The sequence below is a fragment of the Aptenodytes patagonicus genome, chromosome 1 (assembly GCF_965638725.1).
Source record: "Aptenodytes patagonicus chromosome 1, bAptPat1.pri.cur, whole genome shotgun sequence".
In the NCBI taxonomy this organism is placed as follows: Eukaryota; Metazoa; Chordata; class Aves; order Sphenisciformes; family Spheniscidae; genus Aptenodytes; species Aptenodytes patagonicus.
In genome coordinates this window covers 218233387-218246785 of record NC_134949.1, presented here as the reverse complement: position 1 = coordinate 218246785, position 13399 = coordinate 218233387, and the positions used below count along the sequence as shown (strand labels likewise).

Sequence of the window (13399 nt, the reverse complement as noted above, 5' to 3'; positions counted from 1 at the left end):
TGAGCATCGTCACTTCCAGAAGCCACAACTCACTATTTTCTCCAGTTAGACACAAATTATTTTTCTCTAAAAGGAAAAACATTCTCAAGACAGTTACATATAAGATGCAAGTTTTATTCCTGGGGTTTTATTTATGAAATATTATCAGTTTCTTGGCTTGGTTCTCAAGTGATAGTAAATTGGCATGGATCCATTACAGATCCATTATCAATAAAATGAGTAGCAATTGGGAACCAGATGGCACAATGGTTTAGGGCACTAACTTTCTGCTGCCTATTTGTCTAGACTGCTCCATGATGAGAATTGAATAACACCATTTGGCTTTGTTTGAGCTGAAACTTTCAGCAGCTTTTCAAAGATGACCTTCAAAAATACATATTTGAAGATACATATATATATATAAAAATAAAGATCCTGTATTTTCTGGTTTTTCGTGACATGAAAATGACCAATATTTTTGCGCATACACAAGAAGTCTACTTTAATTTACTAAGAATATAGGCCAAAGAAAGGTTCGTAAGTTTATGGCAGATGGAAAGTAAATGTATTTGGAATACTCTGTTATTTCATTACACCTGCTAGGTTCTAAGTTCACTTTTTTCTCCAAAGTTCAATGCTTTGTCACTCCATTTAAATAATAAGATAGTGCTCAATTTACATTGTCTCCCTATTTGACTACAACGAAGTGCTGTTATTTCTTAATGTGCACATTATGGAAACAGTTACAAAAATACTTTCTTAATTCCTGCCCATGTTTCAAAAAGAACCCAAGAAGACAACTTTGGGAAGGTTTTAAAAAGAGAAAGCAAATCATTAGAGACCTTTTAAGTAAGCCTTACCCTGCAAGAAATTTTTTTTTAATTTAGTTTGTTCAAGAGAAGGATAAGTTTTAAAATTACCTCCAACCTCTCGTATGGAGGTATCATTTCAGATGGTACAGGATTTCTTGTTCAGCAGAAAATGGTATAGTGAGATGGCAGAGACTGGAAACTGAAGTTAAAGAAATTAATGATATACATACGTGAAGTAATTAACAATTGAAACAAGCTGATCTAAAGGCTTGTGAATTTTCCGGTTTTTAACATCTCAATTTAAAGACTGGATGTCTGTCTAAATTCATGGGCTGGTTGTACCAGAAGCTTGCTGTAGGGATTATCGGGTAATGCTCTATGGCTTATGTTAAGAAGGGACTCAAATTAGCTGGAACATAACGGCTCCTTCTGTTCTTAAATCAGAATCAGTGAATCATCCAAGAACTTTTCCACCAAACCCACAGAAGATAAGAATGAAGACTGCAAATATTTCTGAAGGGGGAAAAAAAAGAAGCAAATAATCCCTCTAAAAAACCCACATACGTATTTGAGGATTTCAGCAATATCTTGAAAATATGAAGTACGGCTGATCTCTCAAGTCACTTGTATACAGAGAAATTTGCTAAAAAGCTGTAATGCCAGTAGCATTTCTGGCACATCCCTCTCAAGCGCTGTTTTGTGCAGTGTCAGCCTCTCTCCTGCCTTTTTCACTCACCAACCTCATTCCTCATTCTCACGCTTCTTTTATCACTTCCCTTAACATTCCGTTCTTTTGGGTTTTTTTTTCTTTTGACATTATCAGGCCCAGCTACAAGACACACTTCTCTCTAGTGTTGCAAGGCAATTGTGTATCCTTCCCTTGTGCACACAGCACGGGCGGTCAGAAGCGGAGTGGAGTCAGCAGGAAAAGACCAAAAGACCCTGGTGGGACAGAGCGATCTAGGCCCCCGCTGCTAGCACCAACCACCCTGTCACATGCTGACCCCTACAGCCCAATTAATGACCATAATAGTGTCTTCTTCAGAAGCTATCCTCTATAGCCTGTGTCAGCACTTCAGCAGTTCTTGCATTTTATGACTGAATCCATGTGATAAAACAGCAGGAATCTCATGGGCGAAGCGGGCAACCAAGGAAAGCATGAGCTTGAAACCAACGTGAGGAAAACTCCTGCAGAATGTGCTAAGAGTGAAACTCTGACAAGGTTTTTAAGAGATTTAGGAGACCTGATGCTCATTCTCAAAGTGACGAGTCAGGATAAGACTCATTGCAATAAGTTTAGTTTGTTGACAGGCCTGATTGTGTTGGCATAACTCACCTCGGTGACTTCGGCACACTCATGGAGTGAGGGAGAGAAGGAACAAGCTGCAAGTATGTCTGTGATGTGGTTCGCGTGCAGAGGCCCCTCCCGGGCGGGTACACTCGGAGGCTGCTATGCGCCCCAGCCTGTTCGCCTGCCCACAGCTGCAGGTTTATTCTTAGTTTCAGGAATGTGAATCCTCACGGACATGGCGATGGCTTCATGTTAGCTAGGAGACAGATTTTCTCCTCAAAACATTTCTCTCTGTGGATGGGTGGGTTTCCTGCTGAGGTGGACGAGGGGGGTCTAGTGATGTCTGATTTCTGAACCATGCATTTCATCCTCTGACAGTCACTTGCAGTATCAAAAAGACTTGCCTGGATTAGACTGGTCTTGCTAGTTCAGTAACCTGTAACTACGTGCAGTGCAATATGTTTCACTAAGAAACTCTACTGTAGGCATTTATGGGAGAACATAATTCCGTATCCCATAAGTTTTCCAAGACACAGTTACATTGTCATGTGAGTGAAGCATAAGATAAACCCAAGCTCCTTCTGCTCTGCAACCTTGTAAAGAAAAGTGAGAGGACACATGCTGCAGGTTGGGCTGACTGGACGGATGCTGTACCCATGTGCTGGCATAGCACTGCATCTCAGCCCACAGGCCCCGGTGAGAACTGGTGCTCATGATGCCACGCTACTTGTGGACACACAGTAGTAAGTCAAGGAAGTCAAGGTGATGTGCCATGTGGCTTTGCAAGCCTTAATCTTTGTAAGCTCAGGCCTATCTATAAGCTCCTCCACGTGCCAGAGTAGGTATTTGCTCCTTGGCTAAGCCAAGACCAGTAGAATAAGCTCAGGCAAACACAAGGACCGTAACAAGATCCTGCATTTCTCCCCTCATCAACCAGGAGTGCAAAGCATGTTTCTTTGACACATTTACCCCACCAAATCCAGGACAATGTGCATGCATATTCTAGAAAATTTCTTCCAGCCATTCCAGTGCATAGACATCTTCTCTCAGAACACATACCCAAAATTATCCTGCTGTTCCCTGGGAAAGAGTTCAGGTCTTAATATAATGAAGGTGCAAGAACATAATTCAGGCCAGAACATCAAGGTTTCTATTTCTTTCAAAAATTGATGGATTTTAATTTGCTCATTTAGCCTTTAATATTTATTACTATGACTCTGAATATTCTGAGAGATGCTGAACATCTTCCTATCCAACCTCCTTCCTTTGGACATATGTCTCTTAAATATGTGCACACTTTTGTCCTTTCTACCTACTAAGCCCTGCTTAGTCAAGCTATTCAGCTAAGTCATTACTAAAATTTCTCTTCTGTTTTTAGCCTTCCATATTCTTAGGATTTCCTTAAGCGTTACAAGCTCCAGCTTGTGCCCCATGACAACATCTCATTAAAATTACTTTACTGCTCAGATTCTTATGTAGTACAACCAGCCATTGCTCAGCTGAAGTCAATGAAAGCACACTGATCTATGAGATCTGTCTGTTCATTGTCTTCATTTCTGTTAACTGACCTTTCAATGAAAACAAGCATAGGGAAGGGAAAAAACTGACACAGGAATGAGAGAAATTATATTATGAAGATGAACAGTTTTTCTACCTTGCTGAACACAAGTATTTCACTTGAAAGACAACCCCTAGGGAAATTAGGACATGTCAAGAGTCTTCAACCAGTTTCTAAATGAACTAGAATAAATGATAAATTTCTGTAACAAGCAAGCAAATTTGCACCAATTAATGATGCTATGAACAGAAATTTATTTTTTTAAGAACATATGCAAACTTCTCTTTCAGTTAGGTGCCAAAGTTTGGCTGATTTTGTATATTAGAGGAATCAGTCAATCTTGTCAAGTAGCGTGGCTGAAAATGTATCCTTTTGTGATGCAAGGCCACTATAACTTCAAATAGCAATAGAGCTCCATACTACAAGCTATTTGTTGTATGATCTTCAAAGAGCTGAAGCATCCATTGAACAGAATACAACCGGCACTCATTCACCCATGAATCTGACAATGTGTAATATTGCTAGTAGACTGTACTTGCCAAGAATGCTAGCAATAAATTGAATGTAAGGAAATGGAAAGTCAGACACCTTAGGAAAGATTTATATAGAAATAAGTCTGTTCTTTGAGGACGGATGATAAACTAGTTTCTCAGACCAGTCTGATAGTGTCCATACCATAAGTGAAAACATCTAAGCCAAGCAAAGCATTCTACTGCTGTAGAAAAATAACTGTTCCAGTGCTCCAAAGGGTGAGGAGAAAAGTAATAATTCATGGAAGTCCTAGTGAAACAAGTAGACCAGCCCATCCACATAAGGTGCCTCCCACAGTTTCATATATTGTACCTCCATAGTATTCTAGTAAAACAGTGACAATGGATAATGCAAACAACAAATTCAGGGGGACAAAATTCTGTCTCCATTGAAGTCAATGCAAAACTTCACCATTTTCAGAATCAGGATTTCACCCTTGAGGGCTTTCATTTTCAAGTATTCACAGTGAGGAGGTGACTGGATTTCAATACTCAGTCCCTCTATTTGTTGCCTGCTCTTAAAAAAATTTGTATTATCAGATTTTAAGAGCTGTATTTAACACTTAGCTCCACTGGCTTCTTGCGCATTTCAGGAACCTGCTAACAATAATAATTAAAATAAATAACTTTGCTTATTTCCATCATCGTTGCTGGACTGGCTCCAGACATTCTTTATTCCTTCTCCTCCCCCTGTCCACCCGGCACTAGCCTTCTTCCATTGCTCACTCTGGTCACGGTTAATTCAAGGACTATTTCTTCTTCTTCTTTCCCCTTCACTGCCTCTTTTCAAGACTTAGCTGAAAGTGGCTGTTTCTTTTAACCAATATAATAACAAGGAGCATATATTGTTTCATTCAGGTATGTAACTTGGGAGAAGAAGAAGTTTTGTCCAAGATACTCAATACATGCAAGACCTCCTAAACACACAACACTACTCTTTTGGTTTGCCTGTACATATATCCCTAAAAAGGGAAGAGAAAAATGTTTTCTAGTGCTTGCAGGCTTCCAGAGGGGAGCCTGTTAAACTCCAAGGGAATCTGTCACCATAAATGATGGAATCCCAGAAGACAAGAGTGGGGATTAGCCTGACAAAACATCTGCCTATGTCAACAGAGTGTCAAGTGAAACAAAGCTCCACCAGACACTGATCCAGGGAACGTAGCGTCTGCACTCCACCACCACCTCCCTGCTGACAGCTGGGCACGCTTGCAAAACACGTCTGCTTCTCCCTGACACCGCTGAAAGACTGCAAAGCTCAGTGCAAGTGTGGCTCCCTGACAGCTCTGCCTTAGCACTTCACACCAAAAGCATGTACAGTGCTATAAATGCTTCACTCTCCCTCGCTGCAAACAGATAAAGATTTTATTTCTCCCAAGAAGACAATCTTACTTACTTGGGATAGCGCCTCTGCTGAAAGATGGGCAGAATCTCTGTATCTTGATTTGAATGTAGAAGCAGTAAATCCCGAAATCTTTCTGTCAGGACAAAGAAAAAAAAGAAGAAAAGAAAAAAAAACAAACCCAGACTGTGACTCTGCATTATAAGTTCAAGCCACAAGTAAGCAAGCAGTAATATCAGTGAATTCTCTGCTCCAGCAATATTTACCAGAGGACAAAGCTAAGTGTATAGGGAATAAAATCTATATATTCATACAAAACTGCTGCTAAGACTAGAAATCAGTTTCCTGTAAAACCTTTTAATAATATTCTAAAATGTAATTTTTTTCATCCAATATTGAGTTCTAGCAGTGTTTACAAGTTTCTGAGGTCTGCATACAGGTCTTCTAGGTATCATACACAGCCAGCCATAAACAGTCCCTGCCTTGAAGAGCTTAGTCTAAACAGAAAGGAGGAGCCACTAAGAATTCACCAGCCACTCAAGGATCACAGTAGTCTAAACAAACATGGATTAACTAATTAATCTAAATTAAATTGCAGTAAGAGTCCTTGGGTAGCTGATTCATTGGTATTTTCAAGGATGGTTGGAGGACTGGATTGTTTTTTGTTCACTGTTATATATTTTAAAAACTGCATTATAGGACCATCTGCAGTAGGTAAGGTTTTTGTAACTTAGCTTCACAGACCACCAAGTGAAGGGGTGGTTGTGGTTTGTGTAGCTGCCTTTCTCTGGTGCCTTTCTCTAGAGGTGGTTAGACGCAATATGTAAGCGGGATCTGTAGGAGCTTCTATCAGCATCAATTTCTCAGTTCCTGGAAGATGGGAACCTCCTCAAAATTCACTTGATGATACCCAGATTCAGGGATAGAAGGGAATTTCCCACCCAGGTCAAATCCCCTTAGCACACCCCGTAGCTCTCCATAGCATGGGACATGCTCTGTTTCCTTCTTTCCTTCCATCATCTGCAAATTTTATTTAACCAGTTCTCCAGTGGCACAGAAACCTAGGACACTGCTGATGCCCTTCCCACGTTCGCATCTCCTACTCTTCCTGCAATACCTTATAACTGTGGCTTGAAGTCTTCAGCTACAGGTTTTATCCTTCATTTGCTAAACCACAGTTTGCAGCCTGAGTTTGTAGCCTGTGTTGCATGTAGTAGCTGTACTATGGATTTCTCTAAACTAGCTATCTCTTTGTTGTGGTTTAACCTCAGTCGGCAACTGAGTACCACACAGCCGCTTGCTCACTCCTCCCTCCCCTGCCCCCCCTCCATGGGATGGGGGAGAGAATTGGAAGAGTAAAAGTGAGAAAAACTCGTGGGTTGAGATAAAAACAGTTTAATAATTGAAATAAAATAATAATAACAATATAATAATAATAATAATGCACAAAGCAAGTGATGCACAGTGCAATTGCTCACCACCCGCTGACCGATGCCCAGCCAGTCCCCGAGCAGCGGCCCTAAATCCAAAACACAGCACTGTACCAGCTACTAGGAAGGAAATTAACTCTATCCCTGCCGAAACCAGGACACTCTTCCATGTAAGTGTGGTCTTTCCTCCCTTTATATCCCTATGTATCTCAAAATACCTTCTAACACCAGGTTTACAGATAAGGAAATCAAGGGACAGAAAATCAGTGGAGAAAAAATCTGAATCTCCCAGCTCCGAAAAGGAATCACAGCAGCTTTCTTAGTTCTTACAGGTTAGTATATGATGGCTTTCTTAACATTCAGTTTTATGTACTGTTATGTCATCATAACTAAACTCCATTAATTTGGATACAATTCTGCTATGTAGCCTCTAAAATGGAAAAAAAAAAACCCAAACCCATACTTCATAAAGTTATAATACTTCGAAGAAAGCATAATAAATTCAGAAGAAAAACTCTCTTGTTAAGGGCTCAGTTTTAAAGGTTAATTGTCTCAGATGGACTGATCTAGTCTTTCATCAGCTGTCTAAGATGTGTTACAAACATCTCGGAGAAGATATCAGGATCTGCCAGTGAAGAAACAAGGGCTGATACTTAGCATCTTCATTCCTTTATTTCTACACCTCTTCAGGTTCAATTTTGAAAGAAATAAGCACTTGTACCTCCAAAATTCTTACTGCATCTTCAAAATGTAACTTAGCTTTCCCTGTACCTAACCAGGACAGAGACTGGATGTGGCCAACAACAATAAATGCAATGCTGTAAAGATGGAAATGAAACTCAATGACCACCTTTCAGGGAACAGCCTGCTCGTTGTTTTGACAAAAAGCTTGCCATTACAGCTACTTCTTGACCTCTTCTTGAAGTTTTAGGAAGATGCAGAGATTCGCTTTTTTCTTAGTCCTCTGGTACATGGCAATATGTTGTACACGGGCATGCCCTGTCATCCTTAAAGATGATACAATATGATCTTCAAAAGCCACTGGACAAGAACTGAAAGGCTTCAGGAATCTTTCACTGGTGCAAAATATCCAACTGTATATGTATCAGAGCAAGCACATTAACTTCCACCCCTACCTCAGGAATCTCCCAGCACAACTCAAGCTACTGGTGTATTTCTAGGAACCCTTTACAAAAAGGCTTCGTATGAACAACAGCCTTTGTGTGTGCCTGGTCGAGGAATGAGAGGAAGTTTTCAATGGCAATGATAGCACTTCCTTCCATGACTTGAGGGTTTTGACCTCCAGAACATGGTACGAGTCACCATGATTAAGGATTTATCTTTGGGGTGGTCTGATTTATTTATTTTTTAGGGCTTATCACCAGGTGCAACAGCAATGCAAAGCATGGGGAGACATGCTCTTCTTCAGTTCAATACTGCACACCACCACATTACATGTAAGTGAGGCTGGTTTGGCAGGCCTTGCAAAGGGCCTGTGACTCTCTGGGTGAGACAAAACACATCTCGGCGAGGGCACAGCTATGTCCCGCTCCATTGTTCTGCCCGAGATGGATGGCACCCAGGCAGAGAGACATATTCCATCTCTATCCCCTACTCTGTGACTCTTTTTCTTGTACTGCTGCCCTTTCCCATTGATCCAGGCCACCTGGCTGCACTCCAGGACTCAATTCAACAAGCCGCAATCTTGAAAATATTTTGAATAGTAATGTGACAGTGCTGGCCAGTACTGGAGTGAAAGCAGCCAAGTTACAGCACCTGAAATTGGCCTAAACAGCTTTCCTACTGGATCTTGTTTTAGTTAAAGTAAACTTTTATTTTTTTCCCCATGCTATGGCAAATTTCCCAGGCATATGTATTTTCTTTTCACCATATGATTTTACTCATTTTTCCATGGCAACACTTACGCTATACGGTAGCGTTCCACCTCATCTCAAATACATCCTACAACTTCCTCCAGCACATGTAGTCTCCCCATCCTGTAAATCCTCTTAAGAGAAATGGCACACTGAACAGAAGCCTTTAGGATTAATTTGTCCCATTGGACCATTATGTACATGCTTCACCCTTCAGGTCTGTGATATTCTCATATTACACATATGTGTGCACAGTACAAAAGCCACACTGGTGCAAATGACACTACTGCCTTTAAGGACTATCCAGCAAGGTGATATGGGATGTGACGAGAGCTTTGGCAGCTACTGACAGAACACAGGTACTTTTGGTGCTCTCACAAAAGTGAGTATCGGAAGCCTAACACTTGACAAGAGAAGGCTTTTCAATTTGCAAGAAAAAATCACAGTGATACCTTCCAAGGGGGGAAATTTTTTCAAAAACCTAAGATTTTCTTCTAAACCATGCTACAACAACAAATGAAAGCCTTGAGAACTGATTAAATTAACCATTAGAGCATTTTTACATTATTTTGATTTGGAATCACTAGTTGATCAATAGAACCAAACCAAGTCACAGACAATCTTATCATTATTTGGATCATTTTAGAGAGACATCTCCCAAAATTGAGTCTTTTCCATCACTTCCTACAGTTCAAGTAACTAAAAGTGTGATGCTTTTGTCTAGGTGTTGGTCTGGTTTGTTAACAAAACATGAATAACATTTACTTAAACAAGTTTTAAAAGGCTTACTTCTGAAAATCTGCAATTATCTTCTCTTGTCCCTCATTCTATCCATGCAATTTGCATTAAAGTCTGTACTAGCTAGTCTCCTAATGATTTTTTACATCATTCTGAGATCAATTATGCCATTGATTGTTTTGTCACTCTGCTGAGTGTGACACTGCAGACATCGTCTCACTGCCTCTCCCATAAGTCTACGCACAGGACGAAGTTCTCGCAGACATTAAGAATGGTTGCACAGTCACGTCTTATGCTCAAACTTATCTTTTCAACATGCTGAGTGTCTCCACTTCCTCCTGGCTTTCGTTTTGAGCATGCAGTTCCTTCCAAATCCTTGATCAGTGAGAAGTCCTCAGTTAAATTTAGGCAGTCTCACTGGGATCATATATGTTTAGCTAAATGTGTAGCATAGTTACTTGTGATGACTAGGGGCTGGATGTAATAACACAATCTTACGCCCTGTCCTCCTAAATCAGGAAGGTTGTAGACTATAAAGGAGAAGAGAAAGTTTGCCATTGAAAGCTTTAGAGATTTAACCTGTCCTCTTACACATACCTCTCTTCCCTGTCTCTCATCTAATTCTTCTTACCTCTTTTCCACCCTTTGTTCCTCCTCTCCCGTCCCAGCTCAACATATTCATAAGTCAGCTACTGGAATCTCAGTCTAAACGCCCACTAACATCTTTATAATCCCTGTTATGACAAACCAGTTACCAATTTACAAGGACAGAAGGATGCATTTCAAGGGAAATTTTCCCTTTGAAATATTTAGATGCGTGTCATTGTTGCTCTCAAGCAGAATGGGGTTGTGCTCAGTATGGTAAGTAAATGGTAATGCCAGAAAAATGTGAGCAAGAATGGGCGTACGATCTGAAGCCCATTCAAACTGGTTACACAGTCAAGTTTCCTTTTTTCCAGGATACACTATTAGAGAGGTGGAAAGAGAGACAAAGGGAAATTTTATTACAATATTTTAATATCTGGGGCTCTCAAAGCAAAGAAAAATAATTTGTATAGAAGGTCCCTGTGAATTAAAACACATTATTATTCACATTCTGTAGACAGAGACATTATGGCACAGGGAGCACTGGCCCTGTTTTTCAAAGCTGTCACATCCCTGAACCTCTTACTGCTTTAGCACTTCAAAGATGATGCCAAAAGTCACACACTGCACCTGTGTCAGGTTTGACTTTAAAAGTCAGGTTTTGTGGTTCTTTCCTCACTCCTTCTTCTTACAAAATACTTTACAGAAAATAACAGCAAAGTCACTCTGCTGAATTCCAAGGGTCTTGAAAATTCCTGCTCTTTCGGATGGGTCTGTACCTATGAGGCCATAGCAGTATATAACTGAAGCCTGAGATATTACCAGTTTTTCTATCCAAACCACCTTTTACCCAGCAGCTTCAGACCACTCTGAACCTCTAATAAAAACAGGTTGAATTGCATGCAATCAACGCAATTAAGAACACTGTAAAACTGATGGTAATTGCTTTTTATGGGATAAGGATTTTTTATATCAGTTTTATGGATTATTTTTTAAATCAAAGTTCGTAAGTGTCCTGGTTTCAGCTGGGGTAGAGTTAATTTTCTTCCTAGCAGCTGGTACAGTGCTGTGGTTTGGATTTAGGATGAGAACAAAGTTGATAACACACCGATGTTTTAGTTGTTGCTAGGTAATGCTTACACTAGCCAAGGACTTTTCAGCTCCCCATGCTCTACTGACTGAGAAGGCTGGAGGGGCACAAGAAGCTGGGAGGGGGCACAGCCAGGACAGCTGACCCCAACTGGCCAAAGGGACATTCCATGCCATGGGACGTCATGCTCAGTACATAAACTGGGGAAAGCTGGCCGGGGGGGCCGCTGCTCGGGGACTGGCTGGGCATCGGTCGGCGGGTGGTGAGCAACTGCATTGTGCATCACTTGCTTTGCTTATTATTATTATTATTATTATTATTATTATTTTCCCTTCCTTTTCTGTCCTATTAAACTGTCTTTATCTCAACCTACAAATCTTACTTTTTTCTTCCCCCCGATTCTCTCCCCCATCCCCCTGCAGGGGGGGAATGAGTGAACGGCTGTGTGGTGTTTAGCTGCCTGCTGGGTTAAACAACGACAATAGGAATAAACAGAAATATGATTAAAAAGCAACCAGAGAATGTGAGAAGAGAATAGCCTCATCAGTTATAACGTACAGAACATTGTGGTCCGGAAGCCTAGCTATCTACCAAAAGGTCTATCCATAGCGACACTTTCATTCATTTGGATATTTTGCAGTCATGTTTCTGTAATTACCTGTAGCACTTCTGCATTCATTGAGATACAAATCTCAGTTCCATCTTTCACAACATGGACACTTGCAAGCCCTGCAATTTCAAACTAAAAAAGTCTGTCTAATTTCATGCAAAATGCAGAGTGGCTTGGAGCACCTTCTGTGTCATGAATAGCTCCTCAGCACCTTGCAATAATTTAAAAAAAAAAAAAAAAATTAAGTCAGCTTTCTTAAAACTCCCAACGGCATTTAAGAGGATTTGAGACCCACTAATCTGACTTGTTTTCAAGCTCTGTAAATTTGGAAATGCTGTCATAAGTAGTTCCTCAGTGCCTTGTAAAAAGAAAAGGCATTTAGGAAGAAGTCTTTGCCAGTTAAGGACTATAAAACTGATGAGCAACAAGATGGCACAAAACTGGAATGTCCAATATTTTAGTTTGACCTGTGGCTCATTAATGGCCGAAGTTCCTGAAGTTAAGGAAGTGTCACTTTTCTCCCCTTGAAGAGTCAGTGCTACAAATATCCTCCATCAGATTAAAAGGGGAGGAAAGAAAACAATAATGAGGTAATGTTGATGAGCTAAAGGTTCCAAGATGATTACATCATAAGCCTAGGAATTCCCCTGAAACATACATATTTTGCTGATACAAAGAGACAGGCTTTTTGACCAGCTTGAACTTCCATGATTCTCAGTCCATTAAGCCTCACGGAGTTTAATTCTCCTGTTTTTTCACCACCATTTCCTTCCCTCCTGATCAGTCATCGGAAAGACTAATTAAAGCCCACCATTTACAGAGGTACTAAAAAAATTAAAAGCTAATAAAACCCCAGAAAGTTGAAAATTATATAAAAAACCTTACTATTTATTTAAAGGAAATAGAGAAGCTTTTACAGAAAAGCAACTGGTCTCTTCATTTTCTAAGCTAGGTGAATAAACAGTGATCATCCTTCTGTTCAACATTTTCTTTTGCAGGATTTCAGTTTATTTAAGCAGAGGGGGAAAAAATAAGGAAATCAACTAATCGTTACACAGGTCAGCAATGAACCTTCCAGTCACTCTGGACCTGCAGAATAGTCCTCCTTTCTTTGAAGAAAGTCTCTATACACCTTGCCTTCCCTCCTAACCTGCATTTGCTTCCTAAAAAGTAGTCAGCTCCTTCTCTTTCTCTAGCTGTGTGCTTACCAGGTGGAAATCATTCTCCCTCCCTGATTCTGGCATCAGCACATCTTTTCCCTGCTGGAACTCTAGGTGCTTTCTTATGTCTTAAAAATGTCCCACCTACTATGTCAAAATTAGCTTGGACAGATTTATTTCTAACTAGATCTCCCTCATTTACAGTATAATCACACATATTGCATGATTTATGTGTGTATACCCATATATCAGCCAATGAAGAAACAGAGTAAAAGGCAGTTCTTGTCCAAGGAACCTTAAAAGGTTGGAAGATGAATGATGAGAAGGAAAAAGCATCACTTGCTTTGTTTCAAAACAGGGAAGAGAGATGCTGAGGATTATATTTAGACTGCATTTTGTATGT

At 40.3% G+C, this 13399-nt stretch overlaps 1 protein-coding gene across 2 annotated transcripts in view; it reads right to left on the bottom strand.

Annotated features, from left to right (window-relative positions):
* NOX4 (NADPH oxidase 4) overlaps window positions 1–13399 on the bottom strand; it is a 119427-nt gene that overhangs the window by 36014 nt on the left and 70014 nt on the right. For both annotated transcript variants that reach the window (XM_076328335.1, XM_076328336.1), the window contains exon 13: window positions 5564–5645. In XM_076328335.1, the coding sequence (XP_076184450.1) occupies window positions 5564–5645 (82 nt within the window). The remainder of the gene's footprint in view (window positions 1–5563; window positions 5646–13399) is intronic.